We start from the raw sequence: 20583 nt of genomic DNA, 5'->3' as shown, positions 1-20583 counted from the left end.
TACAGTACTAAACAAGAAATGGTTCCCAGTTATCCTGGGCTCCAGTATAAGCCCCTCAAGCACAGGAACTCTGTCTTGATTAGCTTTGCTCTTTCATGGTGCCTTCAAGAGAAGATATTTGATGAATGTTTGCTAAAAAAAATTAAAAGAAAGAATAAATGGATGAATGAACTGAATATCAGAGAATCTAGAGGTCTCTATTTTCTCAGTTAAAATTATTTATTATTCATTCATCATACATATATAATTTTAAAACAGACTTGGACAAAGTGTTCAATATACAGTGCTGTTTTTTGTTTCATTAATCAATCTACTTGCTAAATGTATAACTCTCATCCTTTCTTGGCTGACCCCTGGTTAAGTTGTCAGAATACTACCACCTGAATTCCTATATCCATTTCTCTCTCTTTCTCTTTCTCTTTTATTCCTTTAAAACACATGAGCTAAGACAGTTTCTCCAAATGTCAACATGATACTACATTTGAAGTAATGTGACTCATATCCATCAGAAACTGTTAAAGACTGAATTGTCCAGACTCCTCACTGATTCCTTGTGACCTTGAAAAGTTACTACTCTGAGATTCAGTGTCCTCACTTAAAAATGAGAGATTGTAACAGCTGCAACCCCAGGTTCCTTTCAGCTTTCTGTATTCTGGAAAACTAATTCTCTGTATTTTGCTAGGATAGGCTTGCTACACAAGCCTCACGAGTAGGCGGAGCAGAAAGCTATCTAAATCGGGAGTCAGATACTATTACGGCCCACAGGCCAAATCCAGGCTACTACCTGTTTCTCTAAATAAAGTTTTTCGGAACATAATCGACTCTATTGGTTCATGTAATGTTTATGATTGCTTTCTCGATAACAATAGTAGAGTTCCCACAGAGAAAATATAACCAGCAAAGCCTAAAATGTTGACCCTTTGCAGAAAAACTGTGCCAAACCCTGGTCTAAATTATGTGCACTGAGGTGTGTGACTTCCTGCCTAAAGAACATTCCATTCTCTGAATGAGACCTGGAGTCTCACTATTAGGGGTTTAAAGAAATGTATATATGCTTTGGGAAGGTGAAACATCTTAAATGCTAAGAAGACTGTTCCTTGTTAGAACCAAATGATCCCTTCGTGGATCACTACAGAGAAAACAGAAGGGCTCCAGGAAGCCAAAATTAATTGATCGGGCACAAAAATAAACTTGCTTACATCCCAATCTTGGCTGGATCTACAATAGAGAAATGAGTCTCCAGATGCAGTGTCCTGGGAATAGAATCTTGAGTTCGGTTTTCTCACAGTGTGATGGGTTTTACTCTAAACCTGCTTCCTTGCCCAGCCCCTCTTAACCCAAAAGCCAATAGCTGCCAGACAGGTGGATGACAATCAGGTACAATAATAGGATAAAGCCACTAAATGGTCTGTACACATTATTGGCACTTTCAGACTTCGATGAAATGATGTGTCTGAACCTCAGAAACCATTACGATGAGCAAAGAAGCCAGACACAAATCATCCATGCTGTGATGGCTTCCATGAACAGGCAATGCTAATCTGTGGTGATAGAAGTCAGAAACGGGTTGCCTGGAAGGAGTAACTGAAGAAACAAAGTGCACGAAGAAAATGTCTGGGGCGAAGGAGATGTTATATATCTTGTTTTGGATGGTAGTTACATGGGTCAAAAATCATGGAACTGAATATTTAACAGTGCACTTTACTGTGGAGGAAGTATACCTTGATTTTTAAACTGACCGTTATCACTAAATAAAGCATTTATTTTTATTTGTTTGTGGGTGTGGCTTCAGAAATCCTGGAGGTCTTTAGATTCATGACCATTATATAATTTTCCCTCCATGGTAATGGATAAGAAGATGAAGTGAAGATAGAAAGGTGAGGAAGGGAGAAAGAAAGATGAAGAAGGGTTTCTTGGTGGAGGGAAATTCCTGTCAAGCCTCTAAGCCCATTTCCTTCCCAGGCACATTCTTGCAATATGTCATCAGATATCAGTTTTAGGACCTAGCATGTCAGCGGACACTCAAAAGCAGAAAATGAGGAAAAAAAGTGAAATAGATTTTTCCTCTTAAAATGTATGTGTGTGTGTTTTATTGAATTATTAAAAACACAAGGAAAATATTCAACAATATGCTCCCGTGTTTCTTGGAACTCTCCACTTTAATTTAAATTCTATTAAATTTTTCTAATTTTGTGCCAAAATAGAGTATAAAGCATTTTAATTAAATGAAATATAAACATAGTTAAAGTAAATATAATTAAGTATAAATGAAATTATTAAATCTAGCACATAAAATATTAATAAAATTTATCTTTCAAAAAAGAAGTTATTAGTGAATACTCCCTTTTTTTTTTTTTTTTTTTTTTTTTTTTTGAGACGGAGTCTCGCTCTGTCGCCCAGGCTGGAGTGCAGTGGTGCAATCTCGGCTCACTGCAAGCTCCGCCTCCCGGGTTCACGCCATTCTCCTGCCTACTCCCTTTAACTTTGAAAAAAAATAAAATAAAGTGCCATAGCATTCTTAAACACTACCTAACATTCCTATTGAGTTGTCAATTCACAATCATCTGAAAAACAAAAATCAGTTCGGCTTATTGGACAGGCTATATTTTTCAAAGAAAATCTTAAACACAAGCATCTTACTAATATATTATCTGGACTTAGGTAGCTTAGTTGAAATAAACCACGCTCCACTCTGAGTAACTGAATGAACTAAAATTAGGTAAAAATTTCATGCTACTGTACAGACAGCAAAAGTACCTGAGAGATCAATTAAATAAGTAGAGTTCAATGAGAGGGGAGAAAGGTGTTATCATAAAATTAGCACAGGTCTAAAACTGTGTTTTAGTTAAAAATCTAGGATTATCTAATTACCCTCACTTCCAACTTAATAGGGAAAAATAGAATTTAAGCGTGAGAAAAGACCCTTGAGGTCAACTAATGGAGCCCCTCATAATCCAAATGAAGAATTTGGGTGTGTCACTCAGTACAGTCTGACCCTAATCATTTTACTCAAAGTGCACATTAAATGGTCTCTACTCTCCCTCCCTCATCTCATATTTCATGGTATCAGCAATACCAGCATCTGTGGTTACATGCTGCAACGCCTCTTCCTTACACTGGTTCTTTGGCCAAAAACACTCTTCCAACTCTTAAAATTCCCCCTACTAACTCATGCTCATTCTTCAGACTTAATTGAGCTATCGACTCCTCCAAGAAGTTTTCGGTAACCCCTCTCTCACCAATCCGAGGCCTAAATGTTAGTTACATCTTCTCTGCTTCCCCAGAGTATCTTATGCATTTTTTTTTCAATCATTCATTCATTGAACCATTCACATATTCAGTGTCAATTCTGGGCCAGTAGGCTAAAATGCCAAGGATACAGAGATAAGAGAGAGTTTCTGTCCTCAAGGAGTGGAACTCTGGATGCAGCTGAAATTGATCATGAACACATTTCTCACTTAAGGACCAGCTATTAACCATTTTTGTAGCCCCAGCATCCAATATCACATATGGCATAGAGAGGTTCAATAAATATTTGTTCAATTTCACTTTTTATTGCAAGAATCAGAGCTTAAATTCTTCTGGTTTTAATGAGTGAAATGACTCAAGTAAAATTTAATCTTTTAAAACACCAGGGGATATATTTACTTTCTATTAATTATCTATCCATGCTGCACTCAGTTTTATGTATGAAGCTATGATTATTTACAATTGTTGCCAGTTTGATTTTTTATTATTCTTATTTCTATGCATGTTATCAACAGTATATATTATCCTATGAATAAAGGTTAATTTAGTGTATTTTCTCTCTCAGGGAAGACTTTGTAAAGGAAGAGATGCTCAGATTTTGGAAGACTTTCCTGGTAGCTTCCAACAAAGGAGAAATCACATTTCCACATTTCAGCCTCCACAGTTAACCATTTGTTAAGATTCTACTAAGTGCCAGGCCCTCTGATGAGGGAGAGGGGAAGGTAGTTAAGGATCCAGTAATGAAGAAAATAGACAATATTCTTGTTCTAGAAATGCTTCCATATTATTTTGAGGCTAAGAATAAAGTTTTATCCTATAAGCAGAAACGTATTATCAAAGGATTTTAAGTAAGAAAAGAAATGGGTTTTTAAGTCCTGCATTTTAGAAATGCTAGATTTCTTTCTTGACTTTTATCAGAATTTTAGTTCTTTTGGGTACATTTTTTAAAGCTCCCCTCGTCAGTTTCCCTCCTCTCTCTCTTCCTTCTTACTAGCTAAGCTTTTAGAAGGAGTCATATCTACTTTCTGCCTGTATTTTCTTATCTCACCATTACTCTTCAACCTGCAGCAAAGTGGCTTCCACCTCTACAACTCTATTAAACCCACAATAGCAAAGATCATCACTGATATCCACACTACTTAATCTGGTGGATGATTTTCTTTACCATATTGTTCATTTAGCTACTTTTGATGTGGCTGTCTGATCATTCTGAGCCTGTTGCCTTTGCTTCTGGAATGCTCTCATCTTGTTGGTCTCTGTCACAGGCTCCCAAGCCCTGCCCTTCCCTAGCTGGCATTACTCAAGTTTCCATCCTTGTTCCACTGCTGTCTCTATAGAGACTTTACTGTCTCCTGCCAGATCTCATCCAAGCCCAGTTTTAACTATCCCCGAAATGCTGAAGTCTCCCATGAATAAATAGCTTAGAACTTTCAGCCTTGATCTCCCTCCTAGGCTTCTAACTTGTATAGCCACCTGTCTGCTGAGCATATACATTTAATTATCCCAGAAGAACCTAAAGGTTGAAATTTCACATGTCAAACTCATTGTCTCCCCATCTACAATCTGCTCATCCACCACAATTCCCAAATTCAATACCTAACACTCCCAGACAGAAAACCAAGTCATGGCCGGGTGCGATGTCTCACGGCTGTAATCCCTGCATGCTGGAAAGTCAAGGTGGGTGGATCACCTGAGGTCAGCAGTTCAAGGCCAGCCTGACCAACATAATGAAACCCTGTCTCTACTAAAAATACAAAAAAAGTTAGCCGGGCATGGTGGTGGGTGCCTGCAATCCCAGTTATTCAGGAGGCTGAGGCAGAAGAATCGCTTGAACCCAGGAAATTGAGGTTGCAGTGAGCCAAGATCACACCACTGAACTCCAGCCTGGGCAACAAGAGCAAAAAACTGTGTCTAAAAAAAAAAGAAAAAGAAAAAGAAAAAAAAGAAAACCAAGTTATGTGTTCCTAGTTCTCAGCATGCATTTAATCACCAAATTATACCAACTTATTTGCTTGTTTTTCCCATGGAATCCTTCAGTCCCTTTCATCCATATTCCCACAATTCCAGCTGAGGCCTTCATCAGCTTTACTTAAGCTACTTCATTACCCTTCTAAACCATTTCTCCAGCTCTTTGTGGTCTACTTTAAAACCATCTTTTATACTCTAGAGGAATAAAGCGATTGGGGGATCCTGGAAAAGAATAAAAGCAAAGAGCTACAAGATTACAGTTTTGATTTTATGGATTTTGATCCAATAGCTTTCAAACCAGATTAAAATACTAATGAGCCAAACTGGATGTGGGCAGGGTTGGGGGTAGGGCAGTAAAAGAGACAAAAGCAAGAAAAACCTAGAGTAAGATTTGGCTAAATGATGAATTGCTGTTTAAGATAAATTTAAAAGCCCGCTAAATGGCAAAGCACTTCCATGAACTCTAAAGAGAATTGGTGCTATTTTTTCTTAACTCCCACAATGAGAACTTTTTTATCATCTGGATAAGAGGAGTATCATGTTTGTTTAGGATTGATATAATAGAAATCAGCTTCACTTGGGCTTCTTATAAGCAATGACTCATGTTATTTTAGCTGGTGTGGGATCATTGCCTCATGAAGGATGACACAGCTTTAGACGTGCAGAGCCTGGCCTGCTTTTTCCAATTCCATGCCTCCAGCAGCTGGAAGAGGTGGGAGTCCTCTAGCCTGCAGCTTTCTGCAACTCAGCACAATTCAGATTTTATGAAAACAGTTGCCAAGTCGACCTTGTAATCACAGAGCCTTATAAATGAGGAGGGAGAGGAGTTAAGTTGTGGTATGTTAAAAATCACAGGGCTAGGCATCCTCTGTTTTTCAAAACAGAATCTGTGGAAACTTAGTCAGCTCTTTCCCTCATTAATTGCTTACTCTATTGAGGTCAGTAATTTTTTTTGTTAAGATGCTAATGAAAAGTCATAGCAAATATGTTTTCAAGACTCTCCAACTTACACTCACTAAGATAATGTGCACGGATGGTTGTAACAGTGTTTGAAAGGAAGCTAAGGAAATGCCATTCTCATAATCGACACCACCTTTTCTCTAGCTCTGTACCCAGTCAGGGAACCAGTTTTCCCCTCCTCCATGTTTTCCTCGCTGTTGGCCTTCCTGCTTCCCCGAACCCAGTAGACCATGTTGTGGGCCTGAGTGAACGCTGTGGTAATGGGAAGCAGGTGATCAAACCAGGCTCGACAGGTTGGTAATTCCCTGTGAGGCTCTAGGCAAGACACTTTTCCATACTTTGCTTTCCAGTTGTGTCTTCATGAAACTTATTTCTCATTAGCAACATACTCTGAACTCCCTAGCTGGTTAAAAATAATGAGAAGACACCTCTAAAACATGGCAGTTAGCAGAAAAGTCCAGACTACTGTTTATTACATAATGAAAATGATTGTCCTATCTCTGTAGTTCTGGCGTCCTAAGAACTAAAGTTTATTAAAAGGAATAGCTCGAAAAATTAACACAAGGGCCCAGAGCCTGAGGGCCATTATGATTCTGACCTCTGCAGAGGATTCAGGTCCAGACTAAGATGGGCCTAGGATTCGTTTTCTAAATGGAAATATCTGAGGCTCATCTGAGGTTGGCATCGTCCATGGCTCCAAGGTCACTGATGGACAAAGGCTGTACTCAGGCTTACAGGAGACTAGGGATGGCTCAGGAGTCTGAGTTTCCACAGCCTAAATTTTTGAGCAAGATTTAGAACAGAACTGATCTCTACAATGTCATAGTCTAGGACCTGACTTGGTCCCCTGGTTGCCTTCAACTCAAGACAAGGTGAAAACTTGACTGAAAATTGGGAAAGAACAGAGGAAGAACTCATTAATTCTCATGAAGTACTGTTTCTCAATGTTTTTTAAGAATTCTTACGGTAGGGCCAGGCATGGTGGCTCACGCCTGTAATCCCAGCACTTTGGGAGGCCGAGGCGGGCAGATCACCTGAGGTTAGGAGTTCCAGACCAGCCTGATCAACATGGAGAAATCCCGTCTCTACTAAAAATACAAAATTAGCCGAGTGTGGTGGTGCATGCCTATAATCCCAGTTACTTGGGAGGCTAAGGCAGGAGAATCGGTTGCATCCAGGAGGTGGAAGTTGCAGTGAGCCAACATCGCACCATTGCACACAAGCCTGGACAACGAGAGTGAAACTCTGTCTCAAAAAAAGAATTCTTATGGTATAAATCATACTGCAAGGAATTAAGCAAAAAAATGTTTTTAACTATAGAAATATATTTTAGTAGTTAAAAAGGCAATTAATAAAACTAAAGTGAAAAATTATAAGATCTAGTTACTAAGAACATAAACCTAAAGATTAAAGGATTAAAACCTGCCCTCCTTCTGAAAGAGAGAGAGAGAGAGAGAGAAAGCTTAGTCAATTTGAATGTCTGCTCTAGAACATTTTGTCTAGTTTTAAATACTGTTAAATATAGTCTTAAATAAGACTATGTGAAGGGTAAGAATATAAATGAAAAAAAAAATCCTATTATTGAACATCCTTCAAGTGATAACAAGAGTCCTCAAATATATTATTATATTTAAATCAATTTCATATATCCATTCATACCCACTTCTATGCTTATTCCATTAAAACAGAATAGAAATATTTGCAAAATGAAAGACTAAATCAACACTGAATATTTATAACCTCTACTATGTGGAAGTTGCTCTTGCTGGTTGCTAATACTATACCGGTATTGTCCCTGCTCTCAATAATCAAATTGAGGCAGAGAAACAATAAATCCATAATATATTAATAATGTTACAAGATTTAAATAACAGGTTAAAAGCACCAGTTCTAGAGGAGACTGGGTTGGAATCTTGGCTCTCCTTGCTGTGTGATCTTGGGTTACTTCTCTGTGCTTCAGTTTCCTCCTGTGTCACAAAACTGTTTTAAAGAATAACTGGGATAATGTATGTCAAGCTTTTAGCATAGTGCTTGCCTCATTTGTAAGCTCTGATTAAAGTTACGACTTATTTTTAAGGAATCAACATCGCAGGACCATAGGGCATGATTAGGGCATGACTGATTACCAAATGAGCATTATGGTGGTAGATGGCAGCTTGTTACGGTAGGTCAGAACCCTTCTGGCTACAGTTGTCGAGGAAACCTTCAGAGAAGTTTAGTCCTCACTTCTTTGACTGCGTTTATTTATTCTCTCTCTTTCTCTTTTCTGCTTTTTATCTCTTGCCACTTAAATATAGATTTAATCCCAACCACTGGCATGTAACTTTGGCTACTACATAAATTTTTGTGTTGTAGTGAGGGTGAGAGGAAAAGTGGAGAGAAAAGAAATAAATCAAATATCATAGTATGGGTTATAATGTCATTTTAGGATGTTGAGAATTTTTTCTAGCCACTGTCAGATTTCTCTACTGATCTTCAAAAACCTAAAATAACTGATGGACCTTTGTGTAAAAGTAAATACACTAATAAGTGGTTTCTTTTTAAGGCAAATACATTGATCAGTGTTTTCTAAATTGATTTTCATAAATGAATACTCAATAGGAAATTTCAAAGGGATTCTTTTTCCGGTACATTATAAATGTATGTAAGTAAATTTTGTGGCTAACCACAAAGTTTAACAAAGATACAAAGATTTATCTTTGGTACATAAAAGATAATCAGTACCCAAAACTTACAATTGCTAAAATAGCACAAATAAATCTCAAGTGTTTGAAAGTTCAAGAAACACTACCTACTACTTTTGTCCTTGGTTTCCAGTTTCTCCTTCCTGTCCTTTGTATTGTGTGTTTGTATGCAGTCATCATCTATTCAACTAAGAGATCAGAAAAGGAATGCATAGATTTAATTAGTTTTTCAGAGTAACATGACACAGGCAGCTGGTTTTCTAAGGGATACTTAGTGTATGTTCTCCCACCCTTGGAATTACATGGCACTAACTGCCTGTCAAATGGACAGTTTATCTATATTATTCATTCATTGAAGAGTGACATAACACATTTGATATTCAAAGAATGTGTCATAAACCCCAGATATTTAAGAAGATGCATATATAAAAAAACAATCTACTTTCTTTACTTCCCACTTTAGAGACTAAAGCAACTTGAAGTTTTTGTACACTTTAGTATTTTGTTTTGATGCACAGCCTACAGTAATCACAAAGAAATGATATATGAAACTTCATATGATAAAGAATGATACATTTGAAAAACTCACTAACTCAATAACCAGAGCACAGCAAGAGACAAAAGGCAAACAAGCTAAAAAAGACTCTCAAAGAAACCAAAATAAATGCTATCAAATTCTTTAACAAAAGAGCATACACTTTAGTCCTTTAAACAGCATTGCCTTTACATAGTTGTAACAAGCTGATTATCTAATCAAAAGTAAATTACAAAGCATGTTAAAAGTAACAATATTAGAAATAAAAGTACTGCTAAAAGACTTTCAGAGCTGCCTGAAGAAATAAGTAATAATTTCAATTTTTAGGAAATAAAACAATATACCAATATAGACTATTTATTAGTAAAGCAAGCAAACTTACACGTCTCAATAGGTACCTTTACTTTAGTAAACACATGCAGTTATGCTGTCTTAATGTTAGCAGTCATTAAGAAAAGGTTCATTTCTAACACTATTTAAGGGTATGCCTGACTTTTTATTTTCATCCAAAGAGGCTTAAAAACAAAGCAAAGTGTATTGCTTAAATAGATAGAATTTATTTCCAAAATTTTCTTCCGAAAAACATTCCATTTACCTCTTCTGCTTTGCTATATAACATTTTACTTTTATTCTTGGCTAGAACTGATATCTAGAGACCATATGGTTGAGAAATAAGAACATGGCAATTACCTTAGAAACAAAATTGTTTAGTTTGAGTATGGAATGAGAAAAAATTCTGATTCCATGCAAATTAGAATGTTTACTTTAGTTAACATGCATTTGCAGATGTTCACATAACATCTCTGAACACTGGTAAGAGGAAAATGTTTTCCATCAGGCGCAAAGATAATTCTAGAAGAATAAAAGATAGTTTCAGTAATACTCTCTAGGCAAAGTGGGATTTAAGAACAACTACATTCTCTTAACACAGCATTTAATTTAGCAACTTTCTGATTCTTTTTTTTTGAGATGGAGTTTCGCTCTCGTTGCCCAGGCTGGAGTGCAATGGCATGATCTTGGCTCACCGCAACCTCCACCTCCTGGGTTCAAGTGATTCTTCTGCCTCAGCCTCCCAAGTAGCTGGGATTACAGGTGCCCACCACCACGCTCGACTAATTTTGTTTTTTTTTTTTTTAAGTAGAGATGGGGTTTCACCATGTTAGTCAGGCTGGTCTCGAACTCCCAACCTCAGGTGATCCGCTCACCTCGGCCTCCCAAAGTGCTGGGATTGCAGGCGTGAGCCACTGCACCCAGCCGATTTTTTTTTCTTTGAGTCTATTAATAAACATTTGCTTCCAAAAAATCACAGAAATTTAAAACTTAGAAAACCTATCTTTAGAGCTTTCATAAAGTCAGACTAGGTAAAATTAAACCATTTTTTATACTTTGTGTCAAAACTGAAAAAAAAAAAAAAGAAAAAAAGAGTAGATTAAATGACTGTTGATGTCTATTTATATTTGGCTGACTTTTTAAAAGCTAATGAGGTAAAAACAAAATCAGCAAGACTACTAGATGTCTATTTCATAGTATGTAAAGTAGTCAAATGTAGAAGAAATGAGAGAAATAGAAAGTCACCTTTAGAAGACCACATTAGTGAATTACTGACAAGATCCACAGATAAACGCTAAAAGGAAAGTTTAAGGAGAAAAAGGATATTTCCATAGTCTCAAAGTATCTCTCCAAAGGTAGCTATTAATTATAAAGAGGAAAATAGTAACTTTATAGTACAGAAATCTGGCAGACACCACCTTATCCCGAAGATCAAACCTAACACCAACATTAGTAAGATGTCAACATTGCATACCCACTGTATGATGCCCTCAGAGGGACCCAATATTACTTCCACAGATTTCTCATCAAAAATGCATAAGCTTGGTCAGGCTGAAGGCTCACATCTGTAATCCCAGCAATTTGGGAGGCCAAGGTGGGCAGATCACTTGAACCCAGAAGTTTGAGACCAGCCTGGGCAACATGGCAAAACTCCATCTCCACAAAAAAATGCAAAAATTAGCCAGGCATGGTGGCATGTGCCTGTAGCCTCAGCGACTCAGGAGGCTGAGATGGGAGGATTGCTTAGGTCCAGGAGGTCGAGGCTACAGTGAGCCATAATTAGACCACTACACTCCAGCCTGGGTGACAATGCAAGACCTTGGATCAAAAAAAAAAAAAAAAAAAAAAAAAGCATAACCTTAATCTAATCACAAGAAAACATCAGACCAACCCAATTTGAAAGACTTCCTATAAATCACCAACCAGTTCTCAAAAAGTCTCATGAAAGACAAGGACAGACTGTCAGATTGCAGGAGACTTGGGAGATACAACAAAATTCAGTGTGGAGTCCCACGTTCAATTCTACAACAGGAAAATTCCAATTCTAGTGGAAAACTGGTGAAATCAGAACATAGTTCATAGTTTAGTTTACAGTATTCTACCAGTTTTACTTTGTTTAGTTTTCACAAATGGCATCCTGGTTTTGCAAGATGTTAACATTTGGGGAATCTGGGTAAAGGTTACACAGAAATTTTCTGGACTACTTTTACAAGTTTCTTAAGCCCAAAATTACATCAAAATAGAAAGTTAAAAGTTACGACTTTTTAGTCATCATCTTCATCTACATAAGGCGATTCTACAATACTCTAAATTCCCTAAACTTTTGTGCATACATTAGAGATTAATTATCAGGGAGAAGTGAGCAGCTTAAAAATGGATAGAGCAACTGGCCAAATATTTAGCCATATGACACCATCAAAGGAAATGTACCAGATGTTTTCCAACAGCTCTGCATATGGAGGAATCTACGCTCAGCAGGGATCCCACTGTAAAAAGAAACCAGAGACACCAACTCTGGTTTCAACCATAACATAAAGAATCACCTACAAATACCTATTGTCTAGTAAGAATTTTATTTCCATTACTATTTTTGAATCCTCTCGAGAAAGTATACCTAGTATCCCCCAGAATATGGTGTCCCTGTGCATGTGTACATAAGCTGATACAGGCCTACATAAATGCTTAGTAAGAGTTAGCACCTGGAAATAAATGTCTTCTTAATTAATTCAGTCCAGGAAGGTACCAATAAATCTATCACTAAAAGTTGCTAAATTTAGTTTTTCCTCAATGTAAAATATTTACTTTCTAATCATCAATTCCATTTTAATCAAATTATCTTATTATTAAGAATAGTTAAGAAACAACAGCCCCCTCACAGAAGTTTAAACATTGCTGTAGAACTAGAATTCCTAGGATAACCTTGGTTAGCTTCTATAATTGTTTTCGAGGAAGAGTGGGCTGTTTCCCTCCTCTATTTTTGTCCTATCTCGGGAAGTTTATGGTATAACTAGATAAATATCAGAAATAATCATGGCCATTTTCTACTATACCTTCACTAAAAAAAATTGTACTTCATTATTTGTATATACTCAGGAAACCCTTGAAAAACAAAATCTAGCTTTATCCTCGGCTACGTTTCATTTTATCAGTGAAATTGTTTTGTATGTTTGCCAATAGTCTCACTCTGGATTCTGAATAGAAGCTTAGCCTCTCTAAAAATCATGATTCTAATTTCAACCATTTAACAGAACTGATAATTTATAGTTATTTTATTCTCTTTCTTCCTTTACAATAGGATGTGGATATACAATTTTGTGAAAAAAAGAATTAGTTCTCTTCCTCCCAACAAATACTTATGACTTGTGAGTCTCTTTGCTGCATGAATAAATTTTGCAGTGGTTTGAATCCCCCATGATCTAGAAATGCACTGTAGACACCAACTAGGACTCCCTGCCACTGTTAAGCATATAAAGGTGCTAAACACAGAAGGTAATTGGTGTTCCTCATTAGGAATAAGGCTAAACTGTCCAGAAACGCAAGCTGAGATGTTTTTTGTTGTTGTTGTAATATCAAATCAGTTGACCAAAATGGAAAATAAGTGAGAATGAAATATGTTTGCTAAAACTTCCTCTGAGGGAATTATGCTCTTGCTTTAAACTACTGAAAAGTTTGTGTGCCTATTAGGGACAGAAAGATGTTGTATCTTGATGGTTTTCTTGCCTTTTAGCTCCAAAGAAACAAATTAAAATTCATGTTACAAGTATGCTATGCTACTGAAAAATAATAGCCAAAATAGACTTTGTGGAGTCCTTGAAATTAATTCCTAAGAAAACTTTAAAAGGTAAAAGTAATATGAGAAAATAGAATTAATTATGAGAATTAACAAGCAAGTCTATCCATCCTCACACTCTATTAGAATCAAGGAATATGGTGATAGAAATTATATAAAAAAAGAAATAAATCTTAAAGAAACAGGGGGTGTAGGAAGGAATCCCAAAGGTTCAAAAGGAAATATGTATAACAGTATTTTAAATGCCACAGCAGATTGCCCCATGCAAATTCAAAGAGCAAAATCAGAACAGGACAAGATGGACAAAGGATAATCTATATATTAAAAATCAACATATTAATTTATATATTCTGAATATTGATTTTAAAAAAAGAACTTAAATCTGAGGATTCCTTACTGTCAATATATCCCAACCTAGAATCTTTTAGGTACACATAACTCCCTCTAAAGGCCAGTGCATTTATATGACTTTAGGTGGTTTCATTTATTATGAAACTATACATATTCATTTATGAAATATGAATATATGAAACTATACATATTCATTTATTATGAAACTATACATAGTTTTAACTAATTTATAAAATGAGGTAAGAATGAGTGATCCCTTTGATTCTTCGGAATTGCAAGATCGGAGCTATAAAACTCAGATATTTGAGTTTTAAATGGCCCCCTTTTTTTTTCTTGACAAACAAGGCTTTCTTGACCTTATTTTGTTTGTCCACTTCTGACAGTGATGCAAGTATCAAAAATGTTTGACTCTCCTCTTTACAGCAACAACACCTGATTAAAAGTGATAACGGTAGGGGTACAGCTAATATGTCTGGGGCTTCCTTTGCGTTAGTCAATATCCTAAGCAGCGGAAGTAAATTGCCCAAGGCCACATTGTAGTAATTGGTGTAGAGTCAGGGTCTGCCAATCTGACCTCAAGCCTGAGTAACTGACAAGTACATTTCACTGGCTACTTAATGAAAACAAAATAAAATAAGTAAAATAAAATAAAATGAGCAGCCCTAAAAGAAATTACTTCAGTGTTGAAGGGAAACAGGGAGAGTGTGGCAAACAAGCACAGCAGCCCCCATGATGGAGCAGCTCAGCTTCAGCTAGGGATGGCAGGCAGCAGGGCAGGCCTGAGCTGCTGGGTCCTTCAATTTTTTTTTTTAAATGGCTAGCTAAAAATCCAGATTTATATCTTGTTGTAGAAATATTGTCACTTATTTCCTCTTTTTTTCTCAAAGTCTTGCTGATTTGAAAGGTAAAGGGCCACATTCTTGGGGCAGGGACTATGTCCCGTTTATCTTTGTAACCCAAATGCCTAACACGTTGCTGGCCATGGAGGTACAAACAGGTTGAGGTTGGCAGTTAAAAATCCCACCACTTTATCTTGGCTATTTTATAATCTTGGCAGGAATTCATTAATTTATTCAACAAATATTTATTGGGCTACTACGATGTACCAGATACTGCTCTAGGGATATCATAGTGGAAAAAATGACCAAATAGAAAGATATTATATTCTATTTTACTGGGAAAAGGCTAGAAAAAAAACCTTAAAAACATATAAACTCAGGGGTAGTGGGGGTCTGGAAAATAAAAAAGAATGGTTTGCTTTGAATTGAACCTATGCCACCAAGAGCTAAAAAATAATGATAGATACAAAAGTCCACGCTTTCTAGTGCCATTCTGGTCATTGCTCCACAAATAGGTTACAAATGTGTAAGCAATTTAAAGGAAAGGGTATTCTTGAAAGAGACAGTGCTTTCTTCAGAAGTAGAACAATATGATCTTGCTTCTTGGCTTGAAAGGAAGTATTGATCATTAGTTAGTGAGTCAAAGGTTAATAACTTGGGCCTGATTATTTCTGTTATCAGACTTATGATTAATGGTGTCCTCTGGTTCTTTGTAAATACAGGAACCTCTTTTTGATTGCTTTTCTACTGGGAACCAAGGAATTAAGCTATTCTCTTGTGATTGGGTTGCAGGGGACCAGGGGGTCCTGCAGCAGAGGAACAATGGTACCAAGGCTCCCATAGACAGAGTGCAGGGCAGTCACCAAAAATGCAAACTTGGAACAACGTGAATCTAATTGGCAACCTTAAGGTGAAATACTAGCTCTGACATGTAACGCTTGCTCTCATGTATTATCATTCCACAAGACCACATGCTGAGTTAATAGAACTTCTGCTTCTAGTTTGCTTTGGAAACGGATGTAGTTTCAAATCGCCCAAATGGCACAATCTGGCTGGCGCTCTGAGACAGCTGCTGGGAATTATAGACATAGACAGGACAGCTACACTAGAACCGTTTAAGAAATGGACAAACTTGGCCCATACTTTTCATCAAAACACACACACACACACATTTAGTTAGTCATAATCTGAGTACTTACAGCCAATAATTATGTTTAGAAAAGAAAATACCCTAAAGACAAATGCCAGTTTATATCTTTAAGGAGCCTTTAAAAGTATATGCACAACTCCTAAAGCTGGAAAAAAAATGTTATTTTCCCACCATCTTTATATAAAAATGAGATTCCACTCAACCTGCTGTTTTTGAAAGAAACAACATTTTCTTTGTTAGCCAAGCCCAACATAGATCTCTTGCCAATGTAGTTTGTTCTTCTCATGGATACTAGCCAAAAAGATACTCCTTGAAATAAAGTCACAATCTGTTAATTAGGAAATCAATTAAAATCACAATCAATTAAATTAGGAAACAGAAGTAATCATTATCACACAACTAAAGTTAAAAGTATGAGATAAAAGAAATGATTAAAAATAAACATAATGAAAACACACCACTCAAACTGCCCCCTTGTAAAGAAAAGCACTCATCAATGAGATAGTCACATTTACACAAATAAAAATTCCCCCAAATATGTATCAAATATCAAACCATCTCACTCATCATACTACTTTTGTCTACCCACTTAAACATTTTTGTTTCAGTTAATGAAAGTCTCATTGGCCTTGATCTTGCATCAAATGGTTGATCACTCATCAAATGGTTGATAGAGTAATTTAACATAGATCCCTGAAATATACAGGATGAGATGCTTATAGACTTTTGACCAAAAGGAAATATAATTGCATTGACAGCATAGAGTTGACATTAGCAGTAATCAAATAACGACACCAATGCCTTTATACAATTGAAAGGTTTTAACATGTAGAAATAAAATTGTCTTTAAAAGTCTACTGAGGTGTACGTTTTAGAGAATTTCTCAACCTACTTTTTAAATCAGGCATGCAGTTACTGAACAAGCTCTCAAAAGGAGTATTCTGAGGATTTAGGATTATGCATTTTAATGTTTTCTTTTCATGTGCTGCTTGTGTTTCATTTGGAATATTTTTTAATTTCCCGATATTTTATAGGCAACTTTGGCCGAAATGAGGTATATATATACACATGACTTATCCTCAAATCGTATCAAGAATTCAATCCTGCTGCTAATCTCTGCTAGCCAAAGATTTCAGCCCAAGCTGGTGGAGCCTTCGAGCGTTTCCCACCTCCAGTCAAAGACAATGCAAAGAACCCCAGGCTCACTCATCTAGTCCACCAAAACTTGAAACAACAATCCAGTGACGGCGGTCGTGCGCCCAGGCAGAAGGCGCAGCTGCACGGAGAACCCCCCAAGCCCAGCGCGACTGCGCCGCCCTGGTGGGAGCGGCTCCGGGTACCTGCTGAGCGGGTGGCTGGCTGCGGCGCGGGGCGCGCAGCGCGACTCGGCGTTGGGGGGCTGGGCGCGGGCGTACGAGTGGTAGGCAGTCAGCACCACGCCGCCCGAGTCCTCCACCTCCATCGTCAGCCGCGCATGTCTCGGCGCCGGCCCCAGAACAAAGACCGGGACCAGCATGGGCCGGCGCGACGGGAGGCTGTCAGCAGCTGGGCGGCGCGGCCCGAGGTGCGACTAGCCGCTCTCTCCCGCCGCTGTCAGGCGCCCCCGGGCAGGCCCGCCCCGCCCCGGGCGCGCGAATTCGCAGACGCTGGGAACCACGCCCACGGGCTGGAGTGGGGGCGGGCATTGTGTGTGTGTGTGTGTGTGTGTGTGTGTGTGCGCGCCTGTGTGTGAGTGCCTGTGTGTGTGCGCGCGTCTGTGCCTGTGTCTGTGTGTGCGTGTGTGCCTGTTTGTGTGCCTGTGTGTGTGCGCGCGTCTGTGTGTGCCTGTGTGTGCGCGCGTCTGTGTGTGCCTGTGTGTGCGGCGTCGTGTGCCGTGTGTGCGCGCGTCTGTGTGTGCCTGTGTGTGCGTGTTTGTGTGCCTTGTATGTGTGCGCGCTTTGTGTGTGTGTGCCTATGTGTGCGCCTGTGTGTTTGTGCCTGTGTGTGCGTTTGTGCATGTGTGTGCGCACCCGTGTGTCTGTGTGTGTGCGCCTGTGTGTGAGTGTGCGCGCATGTGTCGGGAGTGCGGGGGGAGGTGTGATTCCCCGCTTCTAGGAAACTGGAAACCGGCCGGGATCCTTCGGGGCTCCTGCTAGCGGCTCTAGTAAAGTTTGTTTTTCTTTGTTTCTTTTTTTTTTTTTTTCCTTTTCTCACTCCCCCTCCCAGCCCTCTTCCAACTGGAGGCTTATCCTGTGGCTGGGAACATTTCCTGCCTGGCTGCCAGGAGTGAGACTAAGAAACCATACCTCAGGCTGAGGAGAGAGGCCGGGTTTTAAATGTGTGCTCTAGGGAAGAAAGGGAGAAAATATGACACTCTCTCATTTATAGCATCCACATCAAAAATTGAAGAACTGGATTACATTGCTGTTTACTTAGTCAAGTTACAATAAACTTGATTTCCTTTTGGGTCAGGTAATCCCCTCTTACACCAAGGGAATGCTTCCCTCCCACACCCTCAGTGCGCCACTACCAGACTCTTACCTCACTCTCACATCCCTTTCCTCCTCCCAATCATGATCAAATTAACAGATACCGTTTGCAGCTTGTCTGAAAATTAGACTTTATTATTATAGGCCAAATGGATGTTATTTCCAGAAGTTACTGTTGGTGGGGGAGGATGTAGGGACTGGTTCGAGGTAGATAAAAAGGGGTATCATTAGAAATCTTGAGTCTGAAGTATGTCCTTATCCACATAGGACTAATAGCACAAATGGAAAAACAACATTCTTATAGCTGATTAAAAAGTAACCAGAAGTATGCCTAGGAAGAGGCCCACGTGAATGTTTTACTCACACGGACAATGTGTTTTATCTGCTGTCTCTTCCATACATCTCTAGGAGCTAGATGAAGTGGAAAGACAAGCTAATCTATCCCTTCTGGAGGGCAACTTGATCATGCTACTTAACATCTCGGAATCTCTGTTGCTGCATCTGTGAAATGGGGAAAATAACATTCATCTCATGGGATTAAAGCAGCAAGTACATACTAGGTTTTCAGGAAATGGGGGTACTCTTTGCTCTTTACATTCATCAAGAAGGGACACATTTATTTTCATTGCACTTTCAGAGGTTGGGAAAACAAGTTTTTCATCCAAAATGCTTTTTAAAAATGTTTTATTAATTAAAGGGGTGAGATAATAATGACTAAATTTGCTAACATACTTATGTGTTAGGTGGTGTACATTAGCTGTTTAAACAATTCTATGAGGTAGGTAGTATTATTATCCCAATTTTATGGACAAAGATACTTACTAAGCATGAGTGTATGGAAAAGACACAAAGAATGCTTTATTCTCCAAAATTTTCAGATAAAAAGAGGCATCTGTTTATTTACTGTGCTTTATGCCAATGCATAAAACTAAGACAATACCTTCTTAAAATGTGAAGTTAAAAAACCACTGTAGGTATTGATATATATCCACAATTCTTCATCTAAAACCTTGGGAACAGATACATTTCAGAAATTATATCCACTTTTTATTTTTAAATGATAATTTGATGCATGCACCATTTAATATAAAAACCCTCAGCCCAGTAAATTTGGGACAGTACTGTACATTTAAGTGTATTATTTCCGCAACAAAAAAATGAATATTGACTTTGAGTAGGATAAAGTCTATAGATACCCTCACATTTGTTCAGGTCAGGTTTATCACCCAATAAGTTTTGACACCAAACTTCATAAAAGCTTGTAATTTTTATCTTACAGAATTTTAGAATTACCATAAGGAATTATAGTAGTGGAACTTTTTCTGGGCATGGAACATTCTTCTTTTATTTTTCTAAACTACAGACTCACAATATGAAATACCTGCAAGGTCTTTTCTTGTAAACATTTTGACCATAGCACAGCCTCTAGATGCCCCGCATTGCAGTAACGCCCCATCCTGCCAGCTATGGAGCCCTCCTCCTCTTGTGAATTCACATTGTAGACACCCTGGTTTCACTTTGGACTCCTCCCTCCCATCGATGATCAAATCTGTCATTTCTTCCTCAAAATGTCTGCCAACCATTCTTTGAATTCCTACTGCTAATGTCTTTGCCTTCTCGTCACCATCTCCTGACTAGGCAGCTGCCATCCTTCCTTCACAAAGATTACTTTCCATCAGCTTCCTCTTAAGCCCCACTCCCTTGCAAAATGCTGTTTGGGTGATTTTCCTAAAATGCAGAACATCCTCTTCTCAAAAGCCCTCAATTGTAACTCACTTGCTACAAATTGAAGTCCAAACTCCTTAGTATGGCCTCTCCTTAATCTATTTTGATCACCTAGTACTTCATCACCCCCAAGGCCCTGTGGCCCACTTACACCAGCCTGTCCTGTGATCTTACTTTGTCTTTGCCACTACCTATTATTTCTTGTCTGGAAATCCTGAAAAACCCTCTATATACCACCATAAAGCCTCCCAGGTGTTCCTAATTCAAAGCAATCTTCCTTCTGCCCTTCTGTGGAAATTGCTCTTACTTTCATTGTAATAAATAATTTCATTCGACCATGTTATTAAAGCACAGTCAGGCAAACACTGTGCTGTGTGCATTCTCCACGGCTGCGCCCACGTCAGATGTTGCTAACAGATCTTAGCATTTTTTTCCACTGAGCCCAGATATGGCCATGAAACCTACCTCAAAATAGAACCCCAAACCAGCAAGATAGCTTTGAGATGAAAATTACTTGCTAACTCAAGATTGTAT

At 38.2% G+C, this 20583-nt stretch overlaps 1 protein-coding gene and 1 long non-coding RNA gene across 3 annotated transcripts in view; one reads left to right on the top strand and one right to left on the bottom strand.

Annotated features, from left to right (window-relative positions):
- Positions 1 to 17418, bottom strand: part of ARHGAP28 (Rho GTPase activating protein 28) — a 190037-nt gene extending 172619 nt beyond the window's left edge. Inside the window, exon 1 of one of the 2 annotated variants that reach the window (XM_012506403.2) lies at positions 17197 to 17418. In XM_012506403.2, the coding sequence (XP_012361857.2) occupies positions 17197 to 17372 (176 nt within the window). In that variant the 5' untranslated portion in view covers positions 17373 to 17418. The remainder of the gene's footprint in view (positions 1 to 17196) is intronic. The other variant, XM_030810730.1, reaches the window with a different exon arrangement.
- Positions 17278 to 18303, top strand: LOC115834755. The gene is made up of 2 exons (XR_004029658.1): positions 17278 to 17420; positions 18062 to 18303. It is a non-coding gene; the product is annotated as an uncharacterized LOC115834755 (long non-coding RNA).
- Positions 18304 to 20583: the final 2280 nt, after the last annotated feature.

The sequence above is a fragment of the Nomascus leucogenys genome, chromosome 4, assembly GCF_006542625.1.
Source record: "Nomascus leucogenys isolate Asia chromosome 4, Asia_NLE_v1, whole genome shotgun sequence".
Classification (NCBI taxonomy): domain Eukaryota; kingdom Metazoa; phylum Chordata; class Mammalia; order Primates; family Hylobatidae; genus Nomascus; species Nomascus leucogenys.
This window is presented reverse-complemented; position numbering and strand designations above follow the sequence as displayed.